Source organism: Uranotaenia lowii, chromosome 3 (assembly GCF_029784155.1).
Source record: "Uranotaenia lowii strain MFRU-FL chromosome 3, ASM2978415v1, whole genome shotgun sequence".
Lineage (NCBI taxonomy): Eukaryota > Metazoa > Arthropoda > Insecta > Diptera > Culicidae > Uranotaenia > Uranotaenia lowii.
Window position 1 is genome coordinate 320,547,043 of NC_073693.1, and position 20,132 is coordinate 320,567,174.

The 20,132-nt window shown below is 33.6% G+C and overlaps 1 protein-coding gene across 1 annotated transcript; it reads left to right on the top strand.

Annotated features, from left to right (window-relative positions):
• The first annotated feature begins 1,343 nt into the window (after nucleotides 1–1,343).
• LOC129755596 (aminomethyltransferase, mitochondrial-like) lies at nucleotides 1,344–19,902 on the top strand. Its single transcript, XM_055752168.1, has 3 exons — nucleotides 1,344–1,788; nucleotides 1,906–2,114; nucleotides 19,131–19,902. The coding sequence occupies exons 1-3, from the start codon at nucleotides 1,500–1,502 to the stop codon at nucleotides 19,884–19,886; spliced, it is 1,254 nt and encodes a 417-aa protein (XP_055608143.1). The 5' UTR covers nucleotides 1,344–1,499; the 3' UTR covers nucleotides 19,887–19,902.
• The last annotated feature ends 230 nt before the right edge of the window (nucleotides 19,903–20,132 follow it).

Genomic DNA, 20,132 nt, shown 5'->3' on the forward strand with positions numbered 1-20,132 from the left:
TTTTTGTAATTTTTGACATTTTTGTTAATTTTGTCATTTTTGTAATTTTTTTGTAATTTTTTTGTAAATTTTATCATTTTTGTCATTTTTGTCATTTTTGTCATTTTTGTCATTTTTGTCATTTTTGTCATTTTTGTCATTTTTGTCATTTTTGTCATTTTTGTCATTTTTGTCATTTTTGTCATTTTTGTCATTTTTGTCATTTTTGTCATTTTTGTCATTTTTGTCATTTTTGTCATTTTTGTCATTTTTGTCATTTTTGTCATTTTTGTCATTTTTGTCATTTTTGTCATTTTTGTCATTTTTGTCATTTTTGTCATTTTTGTCATTTTTGTAATTTTTGTCATTTTTGTCATTTTTGTTACTTTTGTCATTTTTGTCACTTTTGTCATTTTTGTCATTTTTGTCATTTTTGTCATTTTTGTCATTTTTGTCATTTTTGTCATTTTTGTCAATTTTGTCATTTTTGTCATTTTTGTCATTTTTGTCATTTTTGTCATTTTTGTCATTTTTGTCATTTTTGTCATTTTTGTCATTTTTGTCATTTTTGTCATTTTTGTCATTTTTGTCATTTTTGTCATTTTTGTCATTTTTGTCATTTTTGTCATTTTTGTCATTTTCGTCATTTTTGTCATTTTTGTCATTTTTGTCATTTTCATCGTTTTTGTCATTTTTGTCATTTTTGTCATTTTTGTCAGTTTTGTCATTTTTGTCATTTTTGTCATTTTTGTCATTTTTGTAATTTTTGTAATTTTTGTAATTTTTGTCATTTTTGTCATTTTTGTCATTTTTGTCATTTTTGTCATTTTTGTCATTTTTGTCATTTTTGTCATTTTTGTCATTTTTGTCATTTTTGTCATTTTTGTCATTTTTGTCATTTTTGTCATTTTTGTCATTTTTGTAATTTTTGTCATTTTTGTCATTTTTGTCATTTTTGTCATTTTTGTCATTTTTGTTATTTTTGTCATTTTTGTCATTTTTGTCATTTTTGTCATTTTTGTCATTTTTGTCATTTTTGTCAAAAGAAAATGTCATATTTGTTTCGGCCTTATTTTAATTTTTTTGTTGTTGTTCACATCTTGTGAAATTTTTCAACTTCCTAAGAGGTTTTGCAACATTGTTAAAAAAAATTCGTCCTTTTGAGAATAGATCCTCTAAATTCATGTAAGCTTCCGAGCTGCCTAGTTTGAATTCCAAATACACTATTCAAGGCCTTTTCTGGGATGAGTGTCGAGGGTGATCAGCACTAAAAGATGACCTCGTCGATCAACCTATGTCAATCTGAAATTACTACCTCACCCAACTGTCGGACTTGAAAAACAAATTTCGAGAGATAAGTGTACTCCGATTTAATCTCACTTGTTGGAGTGAATTCGACCAATTCCCTTCGGGTGTTCTGCCAGTTGTTAATCGAAAGTGAGAGTGTTCACATCTTCACTCGTCTTGTGTTGTTTATTTGTTTTTGTTATCTCAAAGAAGTTCGGTCAGTAATCGATATCATGTTCCGGATATTATCAAGAGTATCTTTTCGGGGGAACCTGGCCACCAGTCAACAACGATCGATATCGACGGGATCGATTCGATTGGCCGCCGCCGCTTCAAATCAGGAACCTAGCAAGACAGCCCTATACGAGTTCCACAAATCGCACGGTGGAAAGTTGGTCGATTTTGCCGGTTACTGGTTGCCAGTTCAGTACAGCGACCTGAGCATCATTAAGTCTCATCTCTACACCCGAGAGTACGGATCGATCTTCGACGTGTCGCACATGCTGCAGACGTATTTGCGAGGTTTGTTGATAAGCGAACGTTGCTTGTTCCCGATGATTGGTGATAGTGTTTTAATTCTTTTTTCTATCTCGCACTCTCGTTTTTGTATTTTCAAAACGCGGCCACTGAAATCAACAGGCAGGGATGTAATCAGTTGCTTTGAATCGATTTGTACGGCTGACATCAAGAGCCTGAAGGATGGAACCGGATCGTTGACGGTATTTACCAATAGCCAGGGAGGTATTCTGGATGATTTGATTGTGAATCGGGTTTCGGCGGATACTTTGTACGTGGTTTCGAATGCTTCCCGAAAGGATGTGGATATGGCTAACATGTCAGCGGCCGTTGTAAGTATTGGCTACTTTGATTGGAATCTAGATCGATTTTTTAACTAACTACGAAAAAAAAATTTAAATTCTGTTCAGGCTATTCGCTCATTAAGGCTCGGAAAATACTCGCCGTACTTCCTTGAGAAAATCCGGGAATCACTGAGTACTTTATCTAGACTCTTCTTTTCCATCACCTTTGTTTGGGTGCCGTCGCATTGCTCAATAGTGGGCAACGAGAAGGCCGACTCGTTAGCAAAGGTGGGTGCAGTTGAAGGTGTTATTTATCAGCGTCAAATCGCCTTCAGCGAATTTTACTTTTTGGTCCGTAAAAATGCACTCGTCAACTGGCAGCGCAAATGGAACGAGGATGAGTTGGGTCGGTGGTTTCACTCGATTACCCCAAGGGTAAGCCTTAAACCATGGTTCAATAGATTGGACCTGAGTCGTGATTTTATTAAAACATTTTCCCGTCTCATGTCCAATCATTGTGCTTTGGACGCGTCACTCTATCGTGTGAATCTTGCTAGCAGCAATTTGTGTCGTTGTGGCCAGGGTTACCATGACATCGAGCATATTGTTTGGTCGTGTGAGGACCATCTTATCGCCAGAGCGAATTTGATTGATTCCCTTCGGGCCCGAGGTAAACCACCTAATGTTCCAGTAAGGGATGTGTTGGCTGTGGTAGACCTAGACTATATGTTCGAATTATACCTTTTTCTTAAATCTATCGATCTCCGCGTTTAAGTATCCCTTTCTTCTTTTTTCTTTTTCTTTTTTGTCTATCGTAGTTTTGAATAATGAACGGTGAACTCAATACTTGAATCCTTAAAGAAGAAAAATAGACAACATTGTGAAAAAAGCCATGTGAAAAAAGCTATGTTAATTAAAACAATGGTCTCCCGGCTCCGTTAAACTAATTTGTTTGAGCCGTTTCAAATAAACGAATTGTAATAAAAAAATTTAAATTGATAATCTAAGAACAATGGAACTGGGAAAATATTAAAATTTGCCTTTTTTAAGACGGTATACGTAGAAATTACCATTTTAATTTTCGATATCGATTCGTTATTTTACAATGCATTTGCCAGCTAATACCTTCATCCTTGAACTTCAAAGGAAATTTGTGTTTGATAAAAAGTATATTTGAAAGAATTATCGTAGCTCGCTTGAAAAGTTTATCCGTGCGACTTCGAATACCAGACTTAATTCATTGACTGCCAAAAATCAACGAAGAGGAATGAAAATATTGTAAATCATTGAAGTGAATCAAGTACATCGCGATTTACTGAAACATGGAATAAAATGAAAAAAAAAAACCACAAGTATAAATCGCTTTTGGCACTGTTCAAACTGCAAATATTTAGCGAAGGCCCATTTATTTACTTCGAAAACAGGCTTACTCCAGAAGATTTTTTCCTATCTTCTGAAAAAGGTTCGTTTTGCTTCTTTGGTAGTTTAACACAAAAATCTGAAAATTTCCAATGTTTCGAAAAATAACTGTTTTGTGGTCCATAGATCGTAATCCCTTTAGAATTTTTCATTTTCTCTATGAGCAAAGATCTAGATAAATATAATTACTTTTAAAATGCAGAATAATGATTCTACAGTACAGAACATATTGTTTACAAACGCTGAAGAGATGAGCTTAATAGACGCGAAGCAAGCAAAGTTATCACGTAAATTGTTATGGACTTCTGGTGTCTTCACTTACCCCGCTTTATGGGGTTAATGAGGACGGTAGATTTTCCCTTTGATTTTTCAAAAAATGTTTAACAAATTAGTGTTTTTTTGGTTGAATACAATACTTTAATGGTCGAACTGTCCGAAATTTTGAAAAAAGTTCATGGTACTATTAGCCAGGCATCTTTCAATGATTATTGTGTGTAATTTATGTTGCAACAGGCGAGATACGATTTGATTGAAAATATATATGGGAGAGTGGGGAATCATAGGCCACTTTTTTATATGTTCCATAACTTCTTTATTATAAAAGATAAAATGAAATTAAAAAATGGTATGATTTTCTACATTTTGAAAGAATCATTAAGCAGTTTTTTTTATTTTTAATAAGTCGTTTTCTCCTAGTTTTGACTGTTTTAAAAAAAGCAATATTTTTGTAATTTTAAAAAATGGTGGAAAACCGTGGGCCACTAAATCCAAATTGACAAAATAACATGCAACGTTTTTGAGTTGACCCAAAACAGTAATTTCATAATTCATTTCGTTATTTTAAAGCAACTTCTGATGATGAAATTAAAAAGAGAGCTGTGGAGGTTCAAATAGATTCAAAAACCTGTCTCGCGAACCTTTTGGCAAAGTTTCTTAGAAAGGATGGGCAAAATATTTTTCATAACTCTTTATTTGGCAGAAGAAAACTTTACAGATAGGGGAAACTTATTTTAAGTTCTGAATGTGTATAAAAACATAATATTAGGTGGCACAGGGTATTAAAATGTGACCCATGATTCTTCACAAGCTATGATTTGCAAATTTGTTGCGTTGTGTGACTTATTATGTTATTATGTTATGTTACATCAAAAATACCTTTTTTTACGGGAAAGAACTTGGCAAAACTAAGATCATAAGCGTATAAGCATATTTTTTATTTGAACTTGAGGTTAGGCAATAAGCGAAGGCTTGTTTAATTAAGTTAGTAATTTTTTTTAAAACTTGTTTAAGGTTGGTAAATTAAAAAAGCATATGATGCGTACTTAAGTCAAAACATATAGAAAATATGCCTACGCAAAGCGACGACGATGACAGTTGGATTGAATTTTTTATCTCAACACACATCTGAGACGTTCAGAGTGGCCCACGTTTCTCCATGGACCACGTTACCCCACTCTCCCCTATTTATTCCAGAACAAATAAGTACCCAAATTTTCATGACCCAAATGCTTAATAGAGCTTAATTGTATTCGATGGAGGGGAAAAAAATTTAAAAAATGTGTAAACATTAAGTTTAAATAAAGCCGTTCGCACACCCAGGTAGAGTATGGAGACAAAATTTTAGTTTTTTTTTGTAAATAATCTTTTATTATTCATTTTTTACCGTCGTTTCTTTTCCCAACTGGTTTTTTCGAATATAAAGATTGTTTCAAAGTAGAGTTTTTTTTTATCAAGAGCTAGCTAGTTTACGAGATATTTGTAATTGAAAAAATATGCACATCAACTCGACATCGTAGATAAAAAAAAAAACAAAATCAACAAAAAGTCGTTGTAGACATCCGCTATTGTCGGAATCGTTTCTCTTTTACAATGTTTGGATAGATTACAAGTAAATTTATTATTCTGCATCAAAAGTTTCAAAAAATAGTGCACAGTATTGTTTTAAAAGCCATCGTTCCCACCTAACCCGGAGTACCTTTTTTGATTGAGATTGACAAGTTCGCTAGCATGAATGCAAACACTTTTAACTGCTTTAGACATATGAACTTCCCAAAAATGGCTATTGAAAAGTTACACGAAGAGGCTAGACTAGGGTTGCCAGAATTTTTTAGTACTTATCCAGGCCGGAGAAATCAGGGCTATTTGATACAAATTTTGGCAAAATCTGGGCATTTGATTCCATAATTGACGACAAAATATCCGGGCATATTTGGTCAAAACCCAGAAATAACTCAACAAACATCAAGAAAAAAATTGATTCCAAAATTTTTTAATCAAAACTCATCGAAAGATTTAAAATCGTGTTTGAAGCTTCCAAGAAACCTTTCAAGATTAACTTGTTCAAAAAATTTCGTTTTGGGGGCATTAAAAAAAATTTACAACACAATTTGTTTTATTTTGATTGATTCGTCATATAAAATGAATGAATCCGGGAGAAATCCAGGCATTTTTTAATGAACACCGTGAGCCGCGCTGGGCCAGCCTGTTCTCAAATTTTGTATTAAATATCAGAGAAAACCCGGATGAAACCGGGCAATCTGGTAACCTTAGGCTAGACAAAGTTGTAGATGGTTAACGATACATTTTATTTATCGATAGGGAACAAATTCTTTCATGAAAATTTATGGTTTATCGATAATTTTCTACACTTTTATAGTAAGTTTGCAGATCCGGGTTTTGTCCGTACTAGCCAGGTTATTTAGAACATAATTTAACCCTATAATGCATGACTTTTTAATAATGAGAATAGCATATATTGATTCAGTGAAGTAATAATTTTTAATTCATAAAGCACAACTGGAATTGGTTTGAAGTCGTTATTTTGAGTATTGTGAAAGTTATGGTCCATTAAATTTGAAGAATAATTCTTGATTCTGTTCAATTCAATTTTGCGAATTTCTTCCAAACCTTGTTAGTTGGGTGCAAGAAGGTGTTTGTAATTGATTTAGCTTTTAAAATTTGTTAGTATTTGAAAATGTTAAGTAATAATAGCAATTTTCCATACATCACTTAAAAAACAAATTGTAATTTTTTCGCATACTTTGACGAATAATTCACTCATATATTAAAATATCATAATAATAACACCATGGACTTTTTTTTTTATTTCAAGATAACTTTTGTCGATACAACACTTAATAATATCCAAGCGTTTCCGAGATATTTGGATTTTTATTCGTTTTGCTTCAAAACAACACTATGCATAAAAGGGTAAAGAAAAGTCTGATGTGGCCAAGTTGCCCGGATTTAATTGAAAGAATTCCGGATTTTGACCAAATTTTTCACTTTATTTGCCGAATAAAACAATAAAATCTGTGTTGTAAACACGCGTCCAAAACTAAATTTTCGAGCTAGTGTTATTAAAATTGTCATGAAATGATTTTGGAAGCGTAAAATACGATTTAAAATCTGCTTATGAGTTTAGATGAACATTTTAAATTTTTTGTAGATTTGATTTTGAAGATTATTGAATCTTCTCTTTATTCAATCAAGTTTGTTTACACAAATTGATAATTGGTACAGAATAAACTCACAAGCCTATTTTTTTTTTTTTATAATTAAAGTTTATTAGGCCATTTACTTTTTGGTATAAGTTTTAGTGGGCCGAGGGTCAGGGGTTTTCTTAAGACTAGGGGGAGGTTGGAAGGGGTAAGGAGAGGGAAGAGAGCGTTGGGAAGGAATGGGGGATTTTAAAATTAACTGTTCCCTTGGTAGGGTACTGGGGGATCCTTTTGCGTTTCCGCGGTCATCTGCCTCATCCGATGATTGTGCCGGTGAGGGTTGAGGAGTAATCCGTTTCCGAGGAGGAGAGGCTGGTTTGAGGTGAGTAGTTGGTTGATTAGTACGCTTCTGTTGTGTTGGCTGCTGCTGCTGTGTTTTTTCTTCCTTCTGTTTGGTTTCGGTTAGTGGTGGCGCTTGTCTATTGTCTACTGAACTCGGTTGGTTTTTGTCGACCTTGACTACATTGGCGAATGATGTTGGGCTGCTGGTTTGTTGAATCAATTTACGGGCAGCTGCAATCGGCATATTACGTTCGGTACTGATTTTAATTGCTGTAGTTTCGGCAATCCAGATTGGACATGATCTATTAATCGGAGAGTGACCTTCTTTCTGGCAGTTTCCGCAAAACGGATGATTCTTACAGGATTGACTGTCGTGATTTGAAGAACTGCATTTGGTGCACGAGAGGGGACTCTCGCACTTTTTTTTGGTGTGCCCGTACTTTAAGCAATTTCTGCAAAGCAATGGCAACGGATAATATAATCTAGTCCGAACTCGGAGGAATCCAAAGTTAAAAAACTCCGGTATTACCGTCCCGTTTATGGTCAAAATCAATGTGGAAGTTCCAACAACTGAACTGGGAGTTTTTTTTGTGATCCTTCGTACGTCGATTACATTTTGCGACGACAACTCAGTAAGAAGATCTTTCTCGTTCATTTGGTCCACTTCCCGACATGTAACTACACATTTTCGCTGGTTCAAACTCGGATGGCGTCCGATAACGATCGGCGTACCATCGGTCAAATTTGTCAACTTTTCCAGTTCGCTAATCTGTTTTTTGTTTCTTGATTTGATGACATACCAGTTGTTCTTCGTCTCGTAGAATCCTTCAATTTTTCCCGTTTTTTCCACAGATCTCCCGATGATAAAAGGGTTTTGCGGAAGATTGTAGCCGTCTGCTGCTTTCAATGTGATGTATTGTAAGCGTCCATTCAAGTTATGGGGATCCATCCATTCTGGTATAGTCCTATCTAGGGGTTCACCCGGCGATGGACTCATCGCACCGCTTTCTCACTTCACACCGTTCTAGTTCGAAAAAATGCTATAGCCTTTGGCTTGCGAGGACCGATTACAAAAAGCGACCGACCTCGCTCGAGGCTGAAGAGGAACTCCCACAAGCCTATTTATGTTAACGAAAAATATATGAATATTTAATCAATGTTTATATTCAAATAATTTTTCAGTCTCTTTTTACGGTTTGTTAATAATTCAGTTATTTTATTCATCGTTTATAATTTTGAAAGTCCTGCTTAACACTTTTTTACACAATTTTTATGCTTTGAAATTTTTAGAAAAATCCTACATCAAAATCATTTTATAAAATTGCGAAAGTGTTATGTTCAAATTCAAGCGTATAATTTAATTTATCTCTTATTTCATTCATACAGATCAGAAAATAAACGTTTTAACATAACAGAATATTTTGAGTTTTGAGTGCTCTTGAAAAAAATGTCATTACTTTGTATTTCAGTTAAAATAAGCTATATTGAATAAAGTTTATTCCATTCTTTTTTTTTTTGCTTATTTTCTTGATGATGTTGACTTGAAACATGAGAAAAATTTAAGAAAATTTAACGTTAATAGCAATGGCTTATATGAATTTCATTTGAACTTTCTTAAGTTTTTTTTAAATATATAGATCAACTTCAATGAAATTGAATACCTTTTGTTTTCCTTTTGATTATTTCGCCACCAAAATTTCAATCATTTTTATAAAAGAATAACTTTCCAGATTTTATATATGTCACCCATTGGCTCGGAAAGTACTGATCATATTGGCGGCAATATTTGCGTGGAAAAGTTTTCGGGGCCGGAATTTGTTCCTGCGAAGTTTGAAGTCCAAGGCCGAATTAAAGGAAAGCAATGAATCCCTCTCCCGAATTAAAAAAAATACATAACTTCAATCAAACCAAGAGATCTAGGAAAGGAAAAAGAAACTAGAAAAACTAAATTCAAACGTAAACCATAACAGCAAAGGGCCCCTTGAAAAAATATTTCGAATAGTTTTGTGGGGTGGGGAATAATACTTCAAATTTAATCAACGTTGAAATCGTTTTCCAAACATTGAAAAAAATCAATTTTCGGTAAAGCTAGCTCAAACAGTTTAGCCAAACTGGAGTATTCAATTTTTTTCCTGTTTATAAATTCAGAAAAAAAAACGGAAAACCCGTGTATGCTCAAAAAAATCTGGAACATCTTTAATGTCTGCCAACAATAAACAATAAATATAACGTTTTCTTATTTATTTATTGAATGAAGAATGTATTTCAGAAGTTCCCAGCGAATGAAGCATTATGTTTTGATTATGAAATATTTTCTCAACAGTAATAAAAAATGGTAAGGCTTTAACGGCAACTGGAATTACTTAATATTAGTTTTCTCGAGGTTTGAGCAAAGGGGGTAGTAACTCTTGATGAGATTTGAATAAATTACAGTACCTTATTATCAGTTTCTGAATGAAGACTTGCAGCACAGTATATGTTAAACAAAGCAAACCCAGCAAACATTTAAGAGGGTATATCGCAGGAGCAACAGAATTATTGAAACGAATATACCAGATGAAAAGATTGTATTAAACTTACCAAAATAGCATATAGCTATAAAATTGGAGGCGATATATCTACAATGACAAGATTTTAACGGTTCGATTTCACCACAAAAAGCAAAATATACGATTTGAAGTGATTTGAATAAAACGAAAAAAAAAATTTCCCCGACCGAGATTTGAACTCCAGCCTCCGAGTTGTCTGTCTGGTATCTTACCACGTAGCCATCTCATCAGTTGAAATGATTCGCGCTATAGCTCTATATGTAAGATTTTCTGTTCACGAACCGGTCAAAGGAAGAAAGAAGGAAGGATCGCCTATTTATCGTAAATCAGTTCACTCAAACCGTAAATATAGAATTAGCATATTCTCAATTATTTGGAGACATATTTACGAATTGACTAAACTGCTATCCGATTCAACTTTTTTTGGGCAAAGCTTGTCGTAAATGAATGATAGAAAATCACTCAATACCAACTTGTTTACGATGGTTATTGAAAATGTCTAAATATTCGATTTGGATTCTCATTTCTATTACGATTTCATGTTAGCTGGGAAACATGTCCCATTTAAAATAAGTTCGAAAGTTTTGCACAATGAAAAGTAGATTGCTTAAAAGTTTATTCTTTACAATTATTTTTGTGAAATTTACTATTCATGTTTGCCGAAATTTATTTGAAGACTTAACAATATAATATTCCTGAATTTTATCCGAACAATATATGAGCAAATGCTGGGAATTAGTCAAATTTAAAAATATATCAAGAATTTGAAGAGAAAATCTGAAAATCAATTGAAAATAAATTTATTATACGAGGCAATCAGGAATGATCACTCTATAAGCATAAGTATGAGAATAAATAATTATTGCTAGCATTTTGATCTGAAATTTGTGAAAATAAATTTGAAAATAATTCTCTCCAAACTATCATTCCAATTTCTATCTTAGATAAGAAATTCAATTTGAAACTTATCCAACTCAAGTTTTCTTCAATTTTCTTACTGAAGTATTAATATTAGGGTTTAGGGAAATCATTTTCCAATTTAAAATTATCTAATTGTCTTAAAAGAGTCTCAATTGATTGATATTTTCAAGTCGTGTTTTGTTTTTTTAAGTTTCATGGTTTTTTTTAAATTTTGGGAACGTGAGATTTTTGTTTTTTTTTGTGTTTAAGAATATGAAATTAAAAAAAAGTCCTATATTTTGAAAAAAAAAAAAAATAGAAATTCCTTCTTTGATTTTGATTGAAGCTTTGTTTCACAAGTTTATATATGAATTGCATTTATTTTTTTCTCAAATATTGATTTGAAACACTGAATTGTGTTTCTGTATAAAATCTTATTTCAGGGTTCGTATTTTACTCTTGAACCCTTATACCCGATTTTCATAGAATGTGAATTTACTTCTTTTCGTTTTTTATAAATTCTGGATTTTAAGTCTGAAATTTTAATGTTACTTCTCAGAAATTGTAACGAGGGAGATATTTGTGTGGTATGCCACAGTCTATTAGTAACTTGATACCTGTTCAGTGTGTGAGTGATGCGTTTATTTTCCTTATTCTATATCTCCTTCGTGAGTTAGTGAAAGCTTGCTTGTCCTGGCGTTTCATTGAGCAGTTAATTTGTCAACTTTGATGGGGTCCAGTCGTGTGTTGCATGTTGAATGATTCCTTTTGAATGTCCAGTTTCATAATATTAATCCTGCCTTCAATGAAGCACGTACCAAGCTCTAAGCAATGAAATAAGAATATTTAAATATTTAAGATTTTTTTTGCTTCTTATCTAGAAAATTTAAGTTGCTGATAGAGTCATTCAATAAATAACGAATTGAATTTTTAAATTAACTGCTCTTTTGAGAGTTTTCATTTTCGATTAGTTTGCATATTAAAAAAAACTGTCCCGGACTTCTTGATGGCTTAATCCGGCCTTGGGGGCCTCCATTCAAACTAAGGGATTTTTTTTTATAAAACTCTGATAATTCATGGAAAAGTTTCAAGAAATTCAGCATGATCATGATTTGGATGGCACAATTGGCGTGAAAAAGCTATATAGTTAAATTTATTCCAGAAGCAAATTTGATGAAAACCCCACTGATGAACATAAATCAACGGGAAAAAATATGCTGATGTAGGTATTTTTTTTCTCCAGGCGGAGCATGTTTAAGGGGACGTTCAAATATTACGTAACGCAATATTCGGTCATTTTAAACCTCCCCACCCCCCTACGTTACACTTTTTTTTTTTTTTCAGATTTTCTATTAAAAATTTACAAACCGTAACAAACTGAAAACCCACCTCCCCTCCCCCCACTGAACGCGTTAAGTAATATTTGAATGGTCCAGAACGAAGAAGCAGACCAACTAGCTAGGGAAGGATCTCAGGGACTGTTGATTGGACCTGAACCTTTCTGCGGAGTATCGAGAAGTGCCTTGACTATGGAGCTCAAGAACTGGGAAAGCACCACTATTGTTTCCAACTGGAAAACAGCGGAGGGAGCAACTCAGGCAAAAAGATTCATTGATCCAAGCGCACGACTCTCCAAAAACATGTTGAATTTGAGTAAGCACGAGTTAAGTACTTACATAGGTCTCTTGACCGGACATTGTCCAACAAAACAGCATCTCAAAAGGATAAACATAATTCAAAACGATGACTGTCGGTTCTGCGGGTTCGAAAAAGAAACTGCAGAGCATCTTCTATGCAACTGCTGCGCCCTCCTAAATAGGAGAGAGCGAGTACTTGGGGCAAAGTTAATAAGCGCACAAGACATATGGTTGCATATCAGCCCTAAGAAGGTTATATCATACATCTTTGATATTATACCCGATTGGGATAAAATGCTTAGTCAGCAATCAACTGTCACTCCAATCAATAGTGCAGGTGAACCTGAAAGCATATAGTAACGCGGGGTAAATACCACAATAGATCAGCTACTGGTCGCAGTGGGCTCTCCCCTACAAGGAAAAAAAAAAAAAAATGGTCCATTGGAATATAGGAGGTAGTGGCAAACATCATAAACAAAAATATCGTTGCCGGGAAGACGCATATAAATTATATGCATCGTCCCGGGTGACGATTTTGATTGTTTATGAAGAAAAAGTGTGCTCCCGTGCCAGTGGAGAGTAAACGAAAAGGCTTTTAGTATGCTACTTTCTAGATTTCGCAAAAAAAAAAAACAAATCGCGTGCCTTGTAAGGGTTACTGTAGTGACTTTGGATATGGTGAATATCATGGCCGTAGGAACGGGGGGGGTTTTGGGGGTTAAACCCCCCCCATGAGGGTCCAGAAAACGAAGCGAGGTATTCTACTCTACATCCAAAATTTTAAATTCATAATAGAATTTTGATAATAGTGTAAGATTATGTAAGAGTAACAATCTAGACTAAAAACTAATCCCAAAACCTCAAAAACCCATCCCAAGTTCAAAATTCTGCTACAGTTTTTCAAAATTTTCTCACTCGCTCATAGAAATTCAAGTCTGAATATTAAATTTTAAATTAAATTGAACCCATTTAGAAGGTTCTGGTAATATTTTTTTATTCTCAAAACCACAATCGAATTTCTACTTTCGTGTTCACTTCAGGATTCTTAATTTTCAGTTGGAATAATCATAAGAAATAGTAAAAGAAAGGCTGCTTTAAAATCACGGTTCAAATTGGTTTTTGAATTTCATATTAAATTTGAGTCAAGTTTTCATGCATTTTCAATATTTTCGTAATAGGTTCCCGATATGAAAAGAAGGAAATATTTGTTTAATATTCAAGTTTCCAGTTCTTTAACCAATTGTATGATCTGCCTATAGTTTTATGGTTGTACTGACAAGTTAAAATAGGGTTTTTTTTAATTTTTCTTGATTCTAATAAAATGGAAAAGAAACAAAAGCAGTTCCAAGTTCTCTGTTCTTGGTTCAAAATAAATGCAGTAGAACCCCGCTTATCCGAGTTAGTCAGATTAGTGAAACCTCGGGTAACACAAAATTCAAACTTTTAAAGCTTCAAAATGGCGATCCAAAATTAAAAATAAAAATTCATCATTTAAAATTCTGATCTGGAATAAATACGGAATTTTTTTTTTGTACATTTAAGAAATTGCATAGAAGTTCGGAATTAGATTCAAATTTGCCTTTTTAAATTCAGGTTAAGAATCCAGATTCAGATTTCAGATTCAAAATTTAAAAAAAAATCAACTTGTGAATGAGATATACAATCAACAAAAAAATTTGTTAAGGAATTCAAAAGATCATGACCTTTAAAATTTGTTCGTCAATTCAATTTTCAGATTTAAATTATTTATTCAAAACAAGTATGTACACTAAATTAAGCTTAAAAATGACAAAATAAAGAAGAATTTTCTAACTTTGTTTTAGAAAAAAAAACTCTAAGTTTAGAGAGAACTAGATCTTCGCCTAAAAAATCTGCACAAAATTCTATAAATTCTCGGTGAATTGCTTAACATTTAGTTATTTATTTATTTTTATAATAATTCAATTTCTAATAATTTATTATAATTTTCGCTGCTTGGTTTAAATTAATTTGTTTAAATTGTTATTGATATAAATATTTCTGTTTTTTAAAGCCACATTTCAAACCAAAATCATAAATTTGGTCAAGTTTACATCAAGCAAATTTGATCCGAAATATTTTTATCTCTTACTTTTATTTTTGAAAATTTGATTTATTTTCATCCATGGCTGAAATCTTTCAATTTTCAAGGAAATGGGAAGATTGGGCTTGTTTGATTTGAGCATATAATAAATTTTTTCAAAAGAAATTGAAGGTTTTCCTAAAAAACTTATTTTAAGCTGAAATCAAATTAGTTTGATCAACCACACCCTTAAATAATTCAAAGATTTTAACTTGTAATGAGGATTCATTTAAAAAAATTGGCTCGCCTTTTAGGTATAGGACCAGTTTTCTAAAATCACGATTTAATACGGAAACTATAATTGTTAAAGTACTCTAAAAAATCATATAGTTAAATTCTAATTTTTCTACGCGTGCCTTGTTGAGCAAAACTCATAAATAAAAGTCAGTCACCAAAACCCCCCCCATGAGTCGGTTCTTCCTACGGCCTTGGTGAATATGGTGAATTTGATAGGCATGGTGAATATGGTGATGAGATGTCTAAAGAGGGCGAAGGCAAAAACTTTTATGCAGATCAACGGTAATGTGATAGTTAATGATTAAAACGACTATTTTGGCGAGAACCTGTAAGAATCCATGCTTAAAATGAGACAGGAGGACAAATGCATTTTCAGAAAAATTACCCAAACTAAAAAGAGAGTACAAAACAGTAATTTTCTGTTGATCCAAATGGCACAAACCAATCGGGTGGCCATCCCTACACACTATTAATTTTTTGGTGTAATTTTATGTCAAATTGGATGCACAAAACTGAAGCATCACTTTTGACATAGAATTACACTAGAAAAAACAGAAACGCTTGAAGCCATAAATAATGAGAGACAAATAATTAGATTATTATTGATGTAAATTTATGTCATTTCTGATGCACACAATAAAAACATCGCGTTTCACATAAAATCACACTGCTTCCGACATAAAATTATACAGCCATAAAAGTTTGAGCCATAAATTTTCAAGACATAAATTGATGGAATCATTTAGAGAAATAAAGATATCATTCATATTCAGCCTCATAGATTTTTATTTTTATGACATTTTCTTATTGATGAATATACAATTTCTGTCTGAATATACAACATATAACCACAGAGAACAGACGTACAAGCTCGAACAAAAAATCTTTAAAAAAGTGTGTAAAATTTCAAATGCTGACACCCAAAAAATACGTTGATAATTGACTTGAAACAGTGCCATCTATTGCGCCGTTCAAAAGTTACAAATCAAATTTTCACAGCTCTCTTTGGTGTATTTGGAGACATCTGGTGACTAAGCTAAAAAGGAAAAATTTGTTAAAATGTTCGTTGGAAATTTTACACAAGTTTCGTGAAATAGCTTGTACGTCTGTTCTCTGTGCTATAACTACCTTTCAGTCTTTACAACAAATTGAATAAAAATTGAGAATTAATTTTCCACTTATATAATACGAAATTCAGAACGCACAGTACGATACTTAAATGCAACACTCAATTTCATTACATTGCAATGCTGAAAATATACTTGTATGCGCCGATTAAAAAAAAATCTACTAGAATGTTTCCCTTTGAAAGAACAAATTAAAATACAATGGTCGCATAAATTTCAATGTTGTTTAGTGCCCAAATTCAATAATGTCCAAATGTAATAATTACGAATATTTTAGTTGAATAATTCAGTTGGAAAATGTTTTTAAAATAAATAATTCGCTTTCTTAAAATTTTTGGCGGTAATCACATGTCGAGTTGCTGCGGTTATTTTGGCTACACCCTTCTTAACAAAGCTGTATTGAAAATTTTTAAGAACACCACGACACATAAAACTTCGTAGAGTAATTAACTCAAAAAAACTATTATTACTACTTATTACTATTAAAAAAAGGGTTCCTTTGTGTGCCCAAATTGTTTAGCTTCCGACTAGATTCCGCTGGTCAATCATCAGTGTTGAAGTCTGCGAATTACAGATATAGCAGCAATTATCATTTATATGAGATAAGTCAGTCATTCCTCCGCCACTTAGCTTTATCGGTATGTGCTTTTCTAAAAAGAGAATTTGTAGTTATGCCTTATTACAAGAAAAACATGTTTAAGAAAAACAGTTTTGTGGTGTTTGTAATATAATGCTAGAAGACCCCCTATCGTATTATGGCTTTTGGGAATATCTTAAACAACTGACTCGACACCGAACTTTAAAAAGAGTGAATACGCCGAATGTAAACAAATTGAATTATCAATTGTGTGAACAAGTGTTTCCTAATGCCTTCATTTTGAATGTACTATGTAATCTGAACAATATTCAATTCTCAAGAAAATAAAAACAAATATTTTTCTTAAGTTTTTGAAGCCGCCATACATCGAAAACGACTAACTTAAAACACTGATGTTGGCGCTCTTTTTAAAATAGATTCCTAATGGGTGGGGAATTAAAATACACGTACCTCATTCACCGGCCATAACATATACTCCCTTTGTGATGTTCAATTTGCGATAGAAACTTGTATTGCAACCAAGCAAAGCTGTATCCACATAACGTAATTCCAATATCAGAGGAATGTCTTGCAGTGAACAGTTTTCGACTGAATTACCTGGAAATAGAACGTATTTGTTTTATTAGGAAAAAATATAAGAGCTAAAAGTAATATAGATTTATATGTTCACGTACTAACCGAATAATTATCTGTTGCAGACACAAGTCGTTCCAATATATTCCAAAAAAAAATTTCTTTATTTGGTTCTAAATCTAATTTGGGTCTGTCGCGGCAGCTGCTCTGGATGACCCCATGGTTAAAATGGTAAATCTAAAACAAACATTGAAAAATGTGTGTTTAATTATTGAAATTATAAAAAGGAAATTCTCTGCTGTATGAGGATTGCCAACCAATCCACTCCGATTTGTGCAGAAACACCAGACTTGCCTCGGTAATTTCCTCATGGAACAACCTTTTATCGGACAAATTGAATCGATAACCACACACATGAATACCTCTTCGTGCTGATTATGATAATGATCAGCATATAGTTTGTAAGGTTTGGACTTTGGAGGGCTTAAAAATTATATACTCACATATCTATTTCCGTGGCTCGTGCTGGACTGGGCGGTTTAGAGGACCATTTGAATCCTAAACGTTTCGCGTTTCCTGAGGCAACTTGTCACGGAAGCGCGGTGAGCTTCCATTAACTGATCGGGTGTTCCTTAAAACATACTATTCAAATATTTTAGACGAGATGAAAATTCAAAAACAAACCTTGTAGTCTTCAACAGGAATAACGGTAAATGCAGCAAACAGACAACTTTCGGTGGCAACTTATGCCGAGAATTTTGATTCCTCCGACTGGTAGCGTTTTCTGGTTGAGTGGTCCAGCCATTCCAGCCCGTCGGCAGTAAGTTTTTTCGCCGCTCAGCACACCGGTCGTAGCTTTTTAAATTGGCCATGTTGTTAAACACTGTCGAATCACTGATTCCGAACAATTTTTTGATTTTTCCTAGGAACCGAATTCACCATATGATCACGAACGAAACAAAACAAAACAAATTCGAATATTTCTACACACTCATCTTTTTTACTCTCGAATTGCGTTCTAACGAACATAATTTTACAACATGAAAGACATAAATTTGAGTTGAAGGTATAATTTTCACTGTTTTGAGATGTGTGCGTGTGATATAGGTGTTAAAAGATGTAAAATTAGATCATTCTCGAAATAGATCAAATATAATCTAGGTTCTTAAGCGTTTCTGTCACGATTAATTTTCAAAAATTTTTGGTGTGTAGCTTCGAAATTTATTCTACTGAGAGTTTGTGGATGTTTTTGAACAAAATGGTTAATAGAAATGATGTCTGTACTAAACAAAAATAAGATCTATTTTCTTGTTTTGGGGTCTGGCTGGTCAGCAAACCAACAAAGCAAATAGAGAGATCTAATTTTGCTTAACACTGAAGTGACCATCTTTCAATGATAAGATGGCTAACATCTTACAAATGCTAAAACCACCAGCCCATAGAAAGTGTACTATGTATGCCGTGAGTCATGGCTCGTGACAAAGACTCAATCTCATGACCTCTAGATTAGAATACTTGAACGCTATCTTCTAGGCCACGGTCAGCGACTAGCTATTGAGGTCTTTAATGGGAGTTACAAATGATTCACTTTTTGATGTTTAAAAATTTCTTAAAGTCGTTCAAAGTCAAAGTTGTTATTCAAAATACTTCCTCAAAAGGAGAAAGGAAATTTGATAATTTGTATCGTACCTTATCAGGTATCAGAATAAGGAAGGCTCAATAGCGGAACGTTTATAGAATTTAACCGAATAACTGGGATATGTAAATAGAAACTTGAAAAATTAGTTTATAGAGTTTATACATGAAAACGTAAAAAACATTGTTCATCGTTGTGATTGCGCTCTCAATCAAGAAATTTAAAGTTATGTACAGTTTCAGGAAAAAAAGCAAAGAATTCACTGAAGCGAACTTTACTCACGATGTGATTGTAGTTTTTCCTAAATGAGAGTGTTGCAACGCACACATGGGCGAAGTTAGTAAAAAATATGAATCTTAATTATGTTAATATGCATTTGAAATATTTCGCAGAACTTTGATTCATGAAAGTGCCTATTTATGTTGATTGAATTTGTCAAGACCCATGCTTTCTGCATATACTTTGAAGGATACCGAAATTCATAGTATTTTTTCCAATATTTCAGGCCGCCTTCCGTGCCCAAGGAAAGGATGTCTCGGTAGAATTCCTGCCAAGTGATGAACAGTCGTTGTTGGCCATTCAGGGACCCCAAGCTGTATCAGTTCTGAAAAAACTTTGCACTAAAAACCTCGATCAGCTGTACTTCATGAACACAACAACCGATACGATTGCCGGAGTTGAGGGATGCCGCATAACTCGATGCGGATACACCGGAGAAGATGGAGTAGAGGTGTCCATTCCATCTGCCAAGGTTTCAGAAGTTGCTTCCGCTTTGCTGGATCCTAAAATAGGGAACCTAAAGCTAGCTGGCTTGGGAGCTCGAGATTCGCTGCGAATGGAAGCCGGTCTGTGTTTGTATGGGAATGATATTGATGAGTCTACAACTCCAGTGGAAGCTGCTTTACTTTGGTTGGTGGCAAAACAACGACGGGCAGAGAATAACTTCCCGGGATCGGATGTGATTCTGAAGCAGATCAAAAACGGTGTTACGAGAAGGAGAGTCGGATTCAAGATGGTAGCTGGATCTGCTCCTGCCCGGCATCATGTAGAGATCTACGACAACGAGCAACATAAAATCGGTGAAGTAACCAGTGGTTGCCCGAGTCCATGTTTGCAACAGAACATCGCCATGGGCTACATCCGGGAAGTTTCAAAAAAGATCGGAACGGAAGTTTCATTTAAGGTTCGAGACAAGTTCTATCACAGTCATGTGGCGAAAATGCCCTTCGTTCAGACACATTATTATCAACCGCCGAAATAAATGTTGAAACCTTTTATTTACACCAAATTTCTTAGTTTTTATTTATTTTCCTTTTTATCAAGATAATTGTACTTAGGTTTAAACTATTTTCAATTTTAAGTTATTGTCCTCAATTATCAAACTGAATCATGATGAAGAGAAAAGTAAATACGCTTCCCAGCATCTGGAAGAAAATTTATTTTCAAATTAGCTAAGAGCGCTCAATGTTTAATTTAAATTTTACCTCATAAAAAACCGTCAGATTGA